The following is a 15,844-nucleotide window of genomic DNA, read 5'->3' as shown; positions in this document are numbered from 1 at the left end:
ACAGGTACAGAAGTGGCTCCTGCTGCGTCCCTCTGAAATCCAGGTTCACATAAAGGCCAAAGGCAGGGGCAGGCCAAAAATCCTTGTGAAGAGGAATCCCCTACATGATCAAATGGTTAAATTACTTATGCACTCTAACCATGTGCAGCGTCTGAGGTGTTGACAGTGCTACTCACTGAAGCTGTCACTCCGTTAATTTTCATCGTCTTTCTTACGGTGAGTGTAGGATTTTACCTGGCTGAACATTCCCCTGTTTGTAGGAAATGACCCATACGTAGGTGACATCCCTTAGAGAGTTACTGGCTAGCTAGACCGCTCAGCACCTGATCTAAAAACATAAAATAAAAATTACTTACATGCTACCTGGCAAGATCGAAAAGGAGAGGCTGTGGGAATCTTCAGTAGGATTACTCCATTAGGTGTGGAAGTGGGTGCCTGGGGACGAGTGTGTGTGCACACCTCAGGGATGCATGAGTTAAAATGTCAGAATGGCTACTGTTTTTGTTTCATATAGGTAATTGAGGTGGTAAATGCAACCTAATAACAGTCTGTAGCAAAATAATTCCTTGGCCAATAAAACACAAGTTAGTTTTCTGATTTGGGTGTGTTACGTATTTGGTAACAAGTATCTAAAATTAGTTCAGAGAAGCCAAAATCAAAATAGCTGCAGATTTATGTTGTGGTCAGCTAGTGACAGTGTATTGAAACCACAAACAGCTTATAAAAATGCAGGCTAGGTAGTTTGGTGCTTGAAACTGATTCTTCAGCGTTAGCTCATCAAGATTCAGTACCATTGCTGATGTTGGGGGAAGGGTGAATCTGAAATGTAATAGAGCAGTGCCTTAAGACCAGTAATTATTTTGGAGGACTGAGGACAAGGATAAATAGCAGAGGTGTTGAAATTTATTTTTTTTTTCTTTCTGGTATTGGAAAATGTATAAATGCCATTAAGCTACACGGGTCACATTAACCTCTGTGAAGCATGTGTGATTGCTCTAGGCTTAGGCAGCACTTAAGAAATGGACAGTTACTTTATTTTCTCAATTACTAATCCTAACCATTTCTTTCAGTAGGCTGTGGGAGCTTTCTGATGGCTATCAACTTAGGCATGTCTGGCTCATTAAAAGCGAAGGGCTCGCACAGCAGAGAAATCTCAGAATATAGAAACAGCCAAGCACGTGCAAAAAAAAGACTTGCACCACTCCAGCCATTAACTTCCATTTATTTTCAATGCACGTGAAGAGTTGTCTCTTTGAGATGAGCAGCTTCTCTGTTTGGCCTGGGGAGACGGTGTTTCAGTGGAGACAAACAGCATGAGCATGTGACAAATGGCAATTAAAGTTTGTGTTTGTAACGGATAAGGTATTGGAGTGAAACCCAGCCAGCTTTGCTCCATGGTCACGTAATTCAGGTAATGCATGCCTGAGTGAATCCTAAACGCTGTGCAGAGATACAGCCACAGCCAGCACAGACACACACACACATGTTCTGCCTAATTAATGCATCCCTCTTCCCAAGCAGCAGAGGACTGTTGCTTTTTACTAGTTCCAAGTACCATTGTATGCCACACAGTAGTATATTTTTAAAGGCTCATAGCTTGCAAATATGGCATTAATGTAATACTGGTTTACACTCATTGAATGTCATGCCAAACATTAATGTCTTATCTGTGTCTGCAGGATGTATTTATATAGAGATGCTTAAAACAAAGTGAAAAAAAGATTTAAGAGGGTGTTCATAGAAATAAAAATGATTGTACAAGATTAACTGATAGCATACAGCTAATACATTTTTGCCTACAGGGAGGAGTTAATATTCTAATCTATGCATATAATCGGTATGTATATTTCAAGATGCTAATATTGTGCTCCAGAGGCTGGAGAAATTGGCTAGTCTTGCAGTAGGTTCTGTAACTGTGTCCAGGCAGCATCAACTTTACTTCACTGAGGGTTTACAGTTATGTAGGTTTTCATCAGTTGGTGTCTTCTCAGGATTCAAGGCCCCCACTGAAGCTGTCTTAGTATGACACCTTTTTGGCCAAGTCAGCAACATCTCTCATTGTAACCATTCAAACCACTCTCAGCTGCTGTGACAAAAAACAGTCCTCTAACAAGATGAAGACACAGTAGTAAGCACTTTCTTTAGCTAGTGTTGTTTCGTATGTGAGAGAGGGGACTTTTCTGTAGGGTTTGATCCAAATGGCATTACTGTATTTTATCAATATCCTTGCTTTCCATGTTTATGTATATAGGCATAATTAGTTTCAAGAACATAAATGGCAATTTATTCAAAAGCTGTGTATTTTTGATCTTTTTGGTTTTTTGAATGGCTGAATTCTACTTGATAAGTAAAAGCCAATTCCTATCCTTACTTTTCTCCTTCTATGAGCTGGTCAAGGCACTTCTGGACCGTGTGTTAAGGTTTATGATTCTTTGTGAATTGACTATTCGTTCCCCACTAAACAGTTAACTTTCCTTTTGTAGGTGGAAAGTCTCCTGGTAGTTGATTAGTACATATGATCTTTCATTTAGGAATTATTGAACCGGTCTATATGGTAATGATGTTCTGCTATTTGCATTTAAATTAGATGAATTATTTATCAGCTATCAAGCATATCCCTAAAGCACTGCACAGCAGAGTTAATACTTCATGAGATTATTTTCTATTGTCTTTCTTCTTATACCATACTTCTTATAGTTTTGATCTATGAACAAAATAGTATTTATTTAACAAGTCTGTTGAAATTTCTCACCTTATAAATTAATATTTTTTTTAATCTGTTATGTGTTTGGGTTTAATAACAAAGGAAGCATTCTAAACTTTTTTTTCCAACCTTGCACAAGTTGGATAAAAGAATGTTGTTGTGACTGTTATGACTGTTTGCTATAATACCGTAGTTACCATGATCAATGAGATTATCAAGATGTTTATTTGCTTGTTATCAACACAGCTATTACCTTTTTAGTCCTTGGGCTGAACCACAAACATTCAATGAAATAAAAGAAGTAAATACAGGATCCCATTTGCTCTAAGGCACTTCATTTATTGTGCTCATGTTTGCTTATATTTCAGTTTTGCTTTGCTTATGAGACAGTATACGTCCATATTATCAATTTTATATCTTCATTGTGCTTTGCTTCGTTGACGTTGGCCTACCTACCTACAGGTGCACATTAAACCCTTAAATACCTGAAGAATATTTTACTCTGGGGATGCTAATTAAGAGCTTTTAAAACATGTTTATCCATAGTGTAGGTATGCAGTTGTCAACCAAGTTATTGTGATTGGTTCAGGGGAGGGAAAAATAACCCCAAACCTGCCTAGTGGTGGCTGCAGGTGTACCACATCTCAGCTGTGCCCGTGCACCTCAAAATGGAGTCCTCAGCACCGGGATTACTAGTGTTGTATTTGTCTGAGAGCTGGTAAGGGATTACAGGTGGCATTGGGTGTTGCTGCAGTGTCCTGTTTAACTTTGCCAGGAACCAGTTTCTGTACCTTGCCAGCTCACCAGAACGAGACATACAAGGCTGTTGATGGGAAATGATCATGCAGAGGTCTGAATCACCCACGCCTGCTCAGAGAGTCTTGGCAAGGAAAGAGTTATGGACCTGTTCTGGTTCCCCAAAGTATTTGATACTTCTTAGTCCATGCTGGTACTTCTCAGTCCACGTTGGAGTGGAGTTACCTATTTCTTATTTTTTTTTTGCTTCTTTTTTTTTTCCATCCTGTTCAAGTGTACTTCAGTTCAGAGTGTGTGGTCCAGATGTGGGACCTGTCAAGCTTTATCATATCTATTTGTAATCTCATTATTTGTGTCCTGCCCAATATGGTTAGCTCAGCATTTAAACTAAAGAACATTTACCTATTTAAATTTTTAGTTGTCTCGGATGCATGTGTGCAAGAACCTATCAAAAAAAAGAAAAAAGAAGAAAAAAAAGCCCAACAACAGCAAAACAAAAACATCATAAAGAGAAAATTTTCCCCCTGGAAACTTTCCTCTTTTGATCTCAAAATCACTGCAGTTTTCCATGGGGGAAAAAAGCTTCTGTTGGCCTGTTTCACCCACAAAATGCTGGACTAGTCATGTGTGGGTTGGTATTGGGATTCCTGTAATAGGAAGGCTGGCCTCATGACAGAATTTTCTTCAGGAAACACCAGAATTTTAAAAAGAATTAATATAACATTTAACTTTACATTATAGGCTGGAAAAATGTGTGGAGGCTAAAGAAGAACTAGAGGCAGACCTTTACAACCGGTTTATTTTGGTGCTGAATGAAAAGAAGGCAAAGATAAGAAACTTACAGGAGTTGCTGAACGAAGCTAAAAGATCTGCAGCAGATGCCAAGTGTACAAGGTATTTCTTAATTTTCCTGAGTTACTTAGTATCATACCTGATGCATGGTTGTTTAGTTCAACTTCCATTTCTTTGTCTCTAACAGTGAGTTTAGTTAGAGCTCATCCTGGTTCAGTGCTTGGTTAGCCAAAACAATACAGTTAGTCACGACAATAGAGGATTCTTTGTGACACCATTGCAGATAGCATATTGCCTTTTTCTCTAGGCAAGAACTAAATAAATCTGTCTCTTTTTTCTGCTAGATTGCAGTTGCTTTCCCACTCAGAGGATGTCTCTGCCATTTCCATAGGTGGTACTTTCATTTGCATTCACCCTGAATTATTTGACTCCTTTGGGGAAACAAAAATATCTGAATCTAAATGTTTTCATGTTTGTTTGGGGTTTTTTTATTTCAAAAATATCCAGAGAAGGTGAATCATTCTGATGCTACAACACACCTTAATTTGTTTGCTATTTTTATCCTGCATTTTTATGCCTTTTTTATATGTGTATATGAATATGCTAAGCTGTTCAGCATGGAGGCTTTATGTTGATGTGTATTGTCTTGTATTGCCTAATAAGTTCTTTTTCAGGAACAATAAAAGGCAAAGATAGGATTTTTTTTTTTTCCTTTTTCCTAGGGATAGTACAGCGACCACTCAGGTGGCTACAGGGAGAGAAAATGACTATGATGCCAGCACTGATGAGGAAAGTGAAAATTTAACACGGGCCTCATTACCATCAGGTAAGACAGAATGTATTGTCTTTGGGGAATATCATGGACAGGCCAATCACTTTATGTGAATAAACCTTAATGAAGACAAAATACCACCTGTCAAATTGCTCTGTGTCAAGCCAACCTGCAAGCCTTAAAAATACCTCTCTTGAAGCAGAGTATAATACTGGCATTTTCAAATTAGAGAGAGGAAGTTTAAAAGCATGTTGTACAAGTGAAGGTACTGTCATTTCTTCCAAAATGACAAATTACATACTTTGCAGAACTAATGACAATCTAACAGTATCTGAACCATCAACAATTCCATTTTAAATTCTAGGAATCATGATGTGTGTGCAGTGATTGCTAGAATGTAAAATGTACTTCCTGACAGATTCAGCAGTGATTAAAGAGGGGAAAAGAGAGTAAGTTGAACAGCTATAAAAAGAGCTGTGTGCATAAATGGAGTAAAAATGTATTTATAGCAGAATTAATTTTAATTCACCGGTGAATTTTTGGCCTCATGAAGATGTTCATGAAACTTAACTTGACTACTATTTCCAGAACTAGAGACTTGTAAAATGTATGGAATACAGCAATTGCCCATTATACAATGCAAGATATTTAGCTGTCAATCATAAGAAATTTTGGAAAACTAATAGGAATATGCAGGATGATTGCTATCAAAGATTTAAAACTGCACTTACACTAGCAGTGTATGTACATATGAACTTCCCTTCAGCTCTGCAAAGTTTGCTACAGGTTCTCTCACTAGAGCTTTCTCTTTCCACCATAGGTAAAGGTAATCAAGAGAGCTTCTTACAACAGTTTTCTGTGTGCACTGGGAACCAGAAGTGTTCAAGACCCTGATACCAGTGGCATCTTTGTAACTCATATGAGCCCATTTGTTGAGGACGTTCTGATGTAATATAAAGGAGACAGAGCTTCAGACAGACAGAGGAAATTGCAGTCACAGAAATAATTTTATATTGTACTATGTTAATTAGATCAGAAAACTTTGCTTTCAATTCAGATAACGAGGAGAATTATGTTACATTTAATGAGTAAGTCAAAGACAGGTGGAAGGTGTGAATTCTTTTTCTAGATTCAGTATGACTTAAGTAACTCAGAGTTTAGAGATAAATGCATGTACTTAAAAATTAAACACACACACACACCCTGCTGCCCTACTCAGGCAATCAGGAAGAACCAGATCAACCAATTTAAAGGAGAAAAAAACCCCACAACTGTATTTTTGGGTTGTAAACAAAAGTGTTTCCTGTTGCCTTTGTGAGACACAATTCTCAGGGTTTGGATCACAACTAGAGAGTTTTTTTCAACTGCAGTAACATGAAGACTGTAAACTTAATCCCATAGGTAACACTCTCAGGTTTTTCAAGGTAATCATGTTCTTGAACCTGCACAATATCATTTAGGTCTGTTGATACTCTTCCCATATATACAGCTTTTTCTTTCCACAAACAATGAAAAGCACAGGTAGGACTTGAGTATCTTAGTGTGGTCTAGGATTTTCACACACAAAAAGAGGTCTGAGGGCAGACTGTGTACCTGTGAAGAAGATACTGATTCCAGGGTGAGTGGCATGAGCAGATTTTGAAGCATCAAGGGTTGTAAGGGCATGAAAGATACTGCAGGTAATTGTTGGATTTTTTCCATTTATTTGCTTTTTCCTATCTGTCCAACGTGACATTTCTTTTCCTTTTGGATTTGGAATGTCATCATGTGGGTTGTGGTAGTCAAGGGGATTTAGAAGATCAGTGAGAATTTTTCACATTTGCGAAAGCCACAATCAAGAGAGAAGATCATAATTTAAAAACTACTTGGACAGGTGCAGATACATTCACCTGTGCACGTACTATGTGTGTATTTCTATATGTGCATGTCCAAAATTTTAAAAGTGTGATGCTGGTGTCGTTAGTGAAAAGCAGGAGCTGCAGGTGGAAGAAAGTCACATGATGTGAAGGCACAGAATGTCAGGCCAGGAGGTTGAGGGCCACTGGCAAGTTTTCAAGTCAGTTGAGAACGTGTATGCAGCTGTTAACTGGCCTATTAGTGAAATGTTAAAAAAAAATTCAGTGGCAATTGAAAAAGCAGCTGTGTTCAGTGAGTGCTTTTGGCTTGTATTTAGAGGGGAGAACTAGGTGTAGTTGTGTCATAATGTAGTTCTGTTCTAGCAACAAAGGGGGGGGCATGAAACATCAGCTGTGAAGTCTAGATACTTTGAAATTAGCCAGTCATTAGGTATGTTGAACTGCGGATTTTAAATAGCTAGCAGAGGATTTTTCTTAGCCGCCAATTGTTTCCCTTCTAGAATTTTCAGGGCACTGACAGCATTCTTCTTTTTCTTTTTTTTTTCTTACCTTCCTCCTGGAAAAAATGCTGCTAATATTTACCAGAAATAAATGAAATGGCATATTCAGTTAAGGGTGTTTCAGTCTTATGTTGATCTGATGCAAATATTGGAACAAGAAGTGAAGAAAATTACTAAGGGCAAGAACGGTTAATTGCATCTTTGTAAAGGTGCAGAAACGGGAGGTTGAAAACCAGGTACTCATGTCTTCTGTGATGAGATTACCATCTGGCTGATGAATGTAAAACTGATTTCCATAATATGTCATGTTGCACCACCCTTTATTCAAGAAATGAGAACACAGAAATTAGTGTAACGCTGATAAATGTATTCTCAAATGTGGTAAATAAAATAAATTAAAAGTTATCAGTCCTTGTACCTGTGGAGTCTGAAATTGAGGATAATTTATATAAACAGGTTTAGATATTTGTGATACACCAGATATAAAAAACCTTATACATTCTAACACAACATAATGCCATGTTTTCCAGTCCTTTGACAGCTAATAATGAGTAAATTTGCAAAACTCTGTCAAAAGGGACTGCATGATTTTGGGTCTTGAGATAAGGTTTGGCTCCTCAGTGCAGTGCTGTGCTTTGGATATCCAAATTTGAAGTAAAACATAAATGTTAGAAAATCATGGAGAAAATGTCGTGAGAACAGTAGAGGGATTAACAAGTTATTTAAATGAAATGCTGAGAAGGATTTTAAATGACCATTGTTTCCATGCTCTAAAAGAAACTACATTGCACAATGATGTCATTGTACATGGTCTTTCCATCCAGCAGATACAGATGTTTAATGAACTTGAATAACTGGAACTTAATATTAGACAAAACCAAAAGTGGGACATTGTTCCTGACATTCCAATTAACTGTTGGAATGGCTTGGAGCAGGTTATGATGGGTTCTGTCCATCAATGCCAGCGCTGAAATCCCAATGCCTTTTCTAAGAAAAAGACATGATAAGTTAATTTAAGCATGAACTTAAAAGAAGTACAAGTACATTATGTTGGGCATTTTACATGGCTGTTTCTGTGACAGCTTTTCCTCTGTAACAGCAGATGAGTCGCAGAATAAAATCATTTGTTGTATCTAATACAAAAATGAGTTTATCCATGCATGTTATTGGGTGGGTTTTCAACCTCTGTGCAGCAGACAGCTTACATTTATGTGATCAGCTTCAGATAAAATTTATACAGAGACCTTTTCCTACAATAGCAGTTAAACTGTAACCTAAAAGTTTACCTAAAAATTTAAGTGTTTTGACATTTACAGTACCATCTATAGATGTGATTTATGGTTTGCTTTTTGACAGCGGTTTCTACTTCCTAGCTTAAAACCAAAATCAACTGAATCATGGTAGGTTTTGTCTCTAATCTGCACACTGACACAGCTAATATTCTGTATTGTAAAAGAACAAATTAAAATTGAATTAGTAGGCAATGTAGTGTAAAGCACTCGGGAAAACAACTGATGTATGTGAGAAGTACAACATTTAGAAATGGTACACCTTGTATAGAAAGACATTGACTGATTACTTGTACACAACTCCTGCTTCCACTGCAGCTGAGTAGATTCTTAAGCTCCAGCTATATATGATGTGCCAGGTCCTTGAGGTACTGTGAGTACTCGTTCTGCTCTAGAAGGAGAGCAGGAAGGAACTCCTCCTACTGTTAAACAGCTCCTCGTGAATGTTTCTTGGGAGCAAGGGAAGGTTGCTGTCAGCTTGTTGTGTTGTTTCTTTCATTCCAGAGCTGATAAAATTCTAGCCAAGTGACCAAAACTCGATGTAGTTGTTGCTTTCAGTACTGGTACTCCAGCAATGTTCCAGCAACCTTACAAGCGCCTCACACTTGAGACTTCTGGTCTGCCATCTCATCATTTCACTCCTCCATCACGCCTTGCATCTAGTCTTGCACTTCAGCTCTTTCACCAAGTTTTGTTTAGCTTGACTGATGTCCAGCATTTTTAAGGACATCATTTTTGGTTAGGACTGCGAGCTCAACTGACAGCAGAATGAATGATGCACACGCACAGATAGGAAGCACCTGGAGCTGTCTTGCAAAGATTACAGAGAGATGTTGATTGGAATTGCATTGTAGTTCTTCTCATATTCTGTTGCCAACAGGACCAGAGTTAAAAAAAAACCAACCAAAAAAAAAAAAGTCTTGAAATTGCCAGTCTCTATTTCTCATGGCCCATAAGAGTGTCTTGGTGACTTAGCATGATGCCACCACACTGATACAAGAAGCTTCTGTCATTTTAGGATGCAGAAACCCTTTTTTTGATTGAGAACAATCCAGAACATAAGGTAGCTGTTACTGATTCTTCCTCCTTCTGCTCAGTGCTAAATTCTATTTTTATTATTTACTCCAGCTAGTGAGTCCTTTCTCATAGAGGACCTACAATGACAATAAAATTGTCAGACAGAAAACGTCTTTGATGTCATGATTGGGAATAATGTCTTTCTCATACAAATGAAACTCTTTTATTAATTGAAAAATACTTTATGGTCCATATATCAAGAAGCATTTGTAACAGGAGTAAGCATTTGATAAGCATTTGCCCTTTCTGGAGATGAAGGGTAATAGTTTCCCTTTTCACAGTGTTTGGAAGATGACCAGAAAAGAAAAGGTTCTTTCTCTTCCTAGGGAAAGGTGTTCTAAACTGAAATTTGTAATGGATGTGAAGGAGGGAGATAAGCAATGGAAGAAATTATTCTACAATTTATTGTTACTTTCAGCTGTAATGCTATGATATGTGGCTGCCTGTAGACAAAACAAGGCTACTGGGCACTGATTCACAGTCAGCTTGCTTTCTCTTACTTCATTTTCTCTTGCCAGTGAATTCTTTAGTCATGTTTCACATTGAAATCAGTGGAAGTTCCAGCTCCTTGGATAAGCAGGGATCCCGTGGTCTGGCCTCTTGGATTCACTGAAGTTTTCTGTTCTGTTTCTTGCTGCATTAAACGATTCCTCTGGCTTTAAATGCTTATACTTTTCTACATGTTTGTTGATGAGGAACAAATTCACAATTGATTCTGATAAGCTCACTATAATGCCCAAAGTAAACATGAGAAAGCACCTTGCAGTTTTTCCACTGTTTCACTGTGCAGATGTTCTCATCCCCTTCATTCAAATTCCTGTCTTGGAGATTACATGTTGTAACTTTAGGAGGCTGTGTCCCTTTAAATTTAATTAGTTCTCTTGAGTAGCCCAAACCACCGATGGCTTGATTGTGCTAGTTAATAAGCTTTGATCAAAGTTATTAAAAAAAAAAAAAGCCTATTATAACAGCACCCGGCTGTGCTGTGCAGTCAAAGTTACATCTGTGAAGGCTTCTCTTTTAAAGCCTGTTTTAAGGAGTTTTAGAACTTGGCCTTTTAATTGACTTCAGGCTTAAATTTTTATGTTATTTTTTGTCAAGCTGTAATTGGAAATGGTTCATCCCAATGAATAATCTTCATTTCCCTTCCCCTTTAATTCTGTACATACCTTTTTTTTCTGAAATCTGGTATCCACCTTTTTTCTTTTTCCTTTCCCAGAACCTGTTGGTGTTATGTTTGTAAAGCATTTGCAGGTGCCAAACTGCTTTACCTCTGTGTTATAGTAGCTGCCATGATCAAAATAGATTTACAACACAAATATCAGTACATTACATGTCCCTTTAAAAATCCTGTTATGAATGATGTGCTATAGAGGGACTAATAAGGTATTACTCCAAAATACAACTGTGAAAATTACCAGAACTGCTTATACCACCTGGTTATTGTATGTGCTTAAGTATATAAAGGGATGTAGCTGAAGGTGGTTGCCTCTAAATGAGTCCTTATTCAGCAAAGTGACACAATGATGGTGATAAAATCGTAACAGATGTATGCTTTGCTAAGACTGTTGCAGTTTACTAGATTTAGTGATTGATCAATAAAGTAGAGCACCTAATGATCATACTGCAGGTTAAGTGCAACAGCATTGACTAATACAAAGTTTAAAGATGTTTGTTGGCGTATTATTCACACACTACTAAAAGCTTCATATGAAGGAACTTCGTTTCCTTGATGAGCTGTGATAGTTTTGGAAGTGTAATTAAAGCTCTGCTTAAATCATCAGATTAACTGTCTTTACGAGATTTAAGTTGAAATGTAAGACTCTGGTTTGTAGATTCATTTCCAGTTCAAGCTGGAAATTCTGAGCTTAACGCACCTCTGTGAATATGTGCTGGGGGTGTGCAAGTGTGGCATGTGTTGTATTCCTACACTTGAAAACAAAGCTAGTTGTAAACAGTTCAGAAACGCACATTTCAAACAGGAGCAGATTTTTTTCCCCCCTTTGGGTTTAATTTGTCAATGCAAAGAGGACCAAATAACAAAATTCCAGTCATTAAAAAAAATCAAAATGAAAACCATGAATGAAGCAGTACCTTTACAAATTTTATCTTCTTCCATAAATAAGCAGGTTTTCTCCCTGAGGAAGCAATCTTTATGTTGGGAGTTCTGTTGTTCCCTCTACTTCCGCTCAAAACGTGTTTCACTTTGTTACAGCTTGAGAGCCTGGAAGTTAAGCAGAATGAGACAGAGATAACAAATCCTCACTCTGTTTATGTGGAGTACCAACTGGTACATCCTATGGGACACATCAAGGAAATGTAGAGCCTCCTTCTGTTCTTGCTTTCACGCCGATTTGATGTGTACCCAGCAGGCTGTAATTAGAGGAGAGTTGGACATAAATTCTGTGAGTGAGTGAGGAGGCTTTTGCACCGAGCATGCGCATTCTGATACTTATTTCCTTTGCAAAATGCTGTAACTTGACCACCAACGTGACAGCGCTAATTCAGCAGGTCCTGCTCTTTGTCTTCTCCTCTTCATGAACCTCAGCAGCCCTATTTCAATGCCCCGTGGCTGAGAATGTAGTTCAGCAGTTGTTGAGACTATAGCATCAGTGGTGCTGGAGCTGTGTCACAAACAGTTCCACTCTGTTTCATCCTCCTTCAATAAATAGTTAAAGAGCAACTGCTTTATCAGGCAAATAGGAAACTTCTGCTGGTCATCAATAACCTGCCTGGGGTAATGCCCATTCTAACACTTTTGTTTGCTCTTGTGCTTTTAAGTCACAGGCTCTGTGTGTAATTGTTTAGTATTCAGCGAAATGATCCTTTTGGCATCTCTTGTAATTAAAAAACTTGCAATAATAAATCTTGTGAGGGGGAATTTTTTTTATAGAGAGAGTGGTGAGGTGCTGGAACAGGCTGCCCAGAGAGGTGGTGGATGCCCCGTCCCTGGAGGTGTTCAAGGCCAGGTTGGATGGGCCCTGGGCAACCTTGTGTAGATCCAGGCCTGGAAGCTGGTGTCCCTGCCTGTGGCAGGGGTTTGGAACTCTGTGATCCTTGGGGTCCCTTCCAACCTATGCCATTCTATGATTGTGCCAAATACATATTATTCTTATACCAAAAATATGCTTCAATCTGTGTGATACAGACCATAAAAATTACCCAATCACTTGCAGGAATAACAGTGTCTGAGCAGAGCTGTCCACAAAACCACTCTGTCACACAGTTTCACTGTGAACTTCATGCCATATGCCTGCTGCATGCAATTCTTTGAGTTGCAGGTCATAAATTTGTTCACCAGGAGGTACAATCAGAGGTTTACTTTCTTGAGGGTTATTTTGCAGAGATAAAACTGAGCCAGACTCTTCTTTTTTTTTTAAAGACTGTTACACTTTATCATGAATGTTATGGTTTACACTGCTTTTAGTGTAAGTAATTGGGTCTAGTTTAGTGGGATCTTCTTAGGTTTGTATTCATTTCACACCATTTATTATGATAGTTTTCTTGTGTATGTTTACAAAGCTAGGTATTTACTTTTGGTGTCTGGGTGGTTTAAAATAGATGTAATTCAGGGAGGAAGAAAAGGCATGAAAATATTTAAGAATACTTCATCTCATACTGAAAAATAAAACAATTCACATGGAGATAACACAGTGCATCTGTATTCACTTCCCTCTTGGAAAAGAAGAAGAGGAATTCACCCTGGGTTTAGCAGTATCACCTTTTGGAGAAGTGTGATGTCATCAAATCCAAGTATTGGTTCTTCAGAAAAATGGTTGCTGCAGGGGTGCTGATAGCAAGTTTCTGTAATCCTGAATATTAGAGTAGCAGCTCTTATCTTCAGCTGTTGAATGGGCTCCCTATCAGTGGCAGCCAACACAGTCTGGGTGCTGCAGATGCCTGCAGATCAGAGTCTAGTGAACAGCACCTTCAAGCTAAGTTTGCTAGTGTGACCTGAAACCTGTGGTGCATCTTATAGCAATGCTTCTCACTTCAAGATAAACCTGCTTCACATGTGTTTTGTCATAGCTGGTAGAAACTCAAGTGATCTAAAGTCTGCATTGCTCTTCACCCTCACTGACTTTTTTTTTTGCACAGCAAGATACTTCCAGTTCTGAATTTTGAACGTCACTTTCTCTCCAGCAGCGTGCTGAAAAGGCCTTTACTTGGGCCACTCTGTAATGATCATTCAAATAATTCTCTTAACTATTTCCTATCTGTATGACAATGTCTCACTGCAATAATACATCAACCTAACTTGACTAAAAACTAACTTGACTTGTCTCATTGTAATAATACTCTCTGCCCAACTTGACTAAAATCTGAGGAATGCAATATAACCTATGGCTGTTTCCTTGATTTATTACTCTTCCAAGTGAAAGCATGCATCCCTGGTTTTAACTTTAAATTTTCTCAACAAAAAGTTCACACCCAGTGAGGTAGGTCTCTGCTGCATTTAAGAGCTGGTTTCCCTGTTTGGGTTTCCTACCCATAGCCCCTTTTTGTTCCTTCAAACCCAGTGAATACGTTATTGAAAACATAGATTGCATCTAAGGACATGTCAAAATCTTTGTAGTGTGTAAAAGGAGACTAGAAAAGGTTTTTATTTTCATTTACTCCTGTAAAAAGATGTTGATTAAGAAGAAGGAAATCCTTTTTCTCTGTAACTTTAAAATTATAATATTGCTCTAAAGTTTTTGTGTTGGGGTTCTGGAGTGGATTGTGTTCTTTGGTTGGTTGGGTTTTTTTCTTCTTCCTCCTCTCCTTTTCCATCTGTATGTTTTACTGGGTGTATTTATTATTTCTGTCCATCTCAAGTAATAGATGCTGTCATAAAATCACTTTATTATTTGTTCTTTAGCTTTTGTTCTTAAAATAGCACATAGATCAATGTAAAAGGTGTTAATGGTGAGGTGATAAAACTAGATTAGAAAAACGTTGCTTTAAATAATACAAACCCTTAATGATAGGTCTGATATGCAAATCCATGGAAATAATTTTGCATGATGTCAGATTTCTTGGAAAGAGGGATTTTCTTGAGCGTTGTACTGCAAAGCTGAGAAATTCCTTTTCATCTTTGGGATGAAAGGCTGTCTTCCAGGACCCTTTTCCTCAGTCTATGTAACACTACATACATTGCATAGGCAGGTTTCACATAGACTACCAGGCACTTGCAAAACTTACAAGGTGAAAAATGGCTTAGAAGTCATTCAGAGACAACAGGCAAATGACACCTGTAACTATTACTCTGTTTTTTATGGCATGTTTTGCTACGTTCTGCTGGTTTCTTAAGAATAACCTGAGCTCGTTGATTTATGATCCTTTACGTACAGCAGGCCAGATGATCTCATAAAGAAGCTATCAGTTACAAAGCCTGTGTTTGGGGAGATGAAATGTTAAGTTGCACGCTCTGAAAGACAGCTCACTCACATGTGACCCGATGGAGGAGAGACATCCTCCCAACTGGAGCTGTCAGCACCATCTTATTAGTTTTTTGACTTACTGTATAACTTAAAGGGAACAGAGGGTATAACTCCAAATCAAAAGTTATCATAGACTCTGTCTTCTGCTGTTTTTAATTGGAGATTAGAACCCAGCATATCTGGAGCAGAGAGATAATGTATTTCCTTGTGCTTCCAAATGATTTGTGTTATTTATGTAGCTGTTTATATGTTTGGTTTGTTTTACTCTGGTGTCAGACAACTGCTACTCATTTGTTAAGATCAAAATGGCAATTTGTGAGGTTCAGAGCTTTGCATTATATATAGGGAAGCAGGTGGAAAACCTAATTTCTAGTATTTTGCAGTATATGTTCTAGAACAGGATGATTTTTACTGTATTTAGATTAAAACTCTGTGTGGGACCTCTGTGTTCAGATAGAATGATGATGGGGGTCTGTGCAGCTAAATATGACTCCCCTATCTTGGAAGTTAAAGAGCTAATTCTTCTTTTAAGAGGCTAGATTTAAATTAAAGCATGATCAGGGTCTTTCTGCACTTCTTATCCCCAGTTCACAGGTCTCTACCTACTGTCAGCTTTTCTGATATTCCTGTGAGACAGCAGTTAGCAGGGGTGATCTTGATCACCAGGGACTGATC

General features: G+C 38.1%; 1 protein-coding gene across 1 annotated transcript in view; it reads left to right on the top strand.

Moving 5' to 3' along the window:
- XRCC4 (X-ray repair cross complementing 4) overlaps positions 1–15,844 on the top strand; it is a gene marked incomplete at its 5' end in the record, with an annotated part of 170,415 nt that overhangs the window by 61,317 nt on the left and 93,254 nt on the right. Inside the window, 2 exons of the mRNA XM_084278683.1 lie at positions 4,202–4,354; positions 4,975–5,078. Of these exons, the coding sequence (XP_084134809.1) occupies positions 4,202–4,354; positions 4,975–5,078 (257 nt within the window). The remainder of the gene's footprint in view (positions 1–4,201; positions 4,355–4,974; positions 5,079–15,844) is intronic.

This window comes from Gallinula chloropus (assembly GCF_964237585.1).
Source record: "Gallinula chloropus genome assembly, chromosome: Z".
Taxonomy (NCBI): Eukaryota; Metazoa; Chordata; class Aves; order Gruiformes; family Rallidae; genus Gallinula; species Gallinula chloropus.
This window is presented reverse-complemented; position numbering and strand designations above follow the sequence as displayed.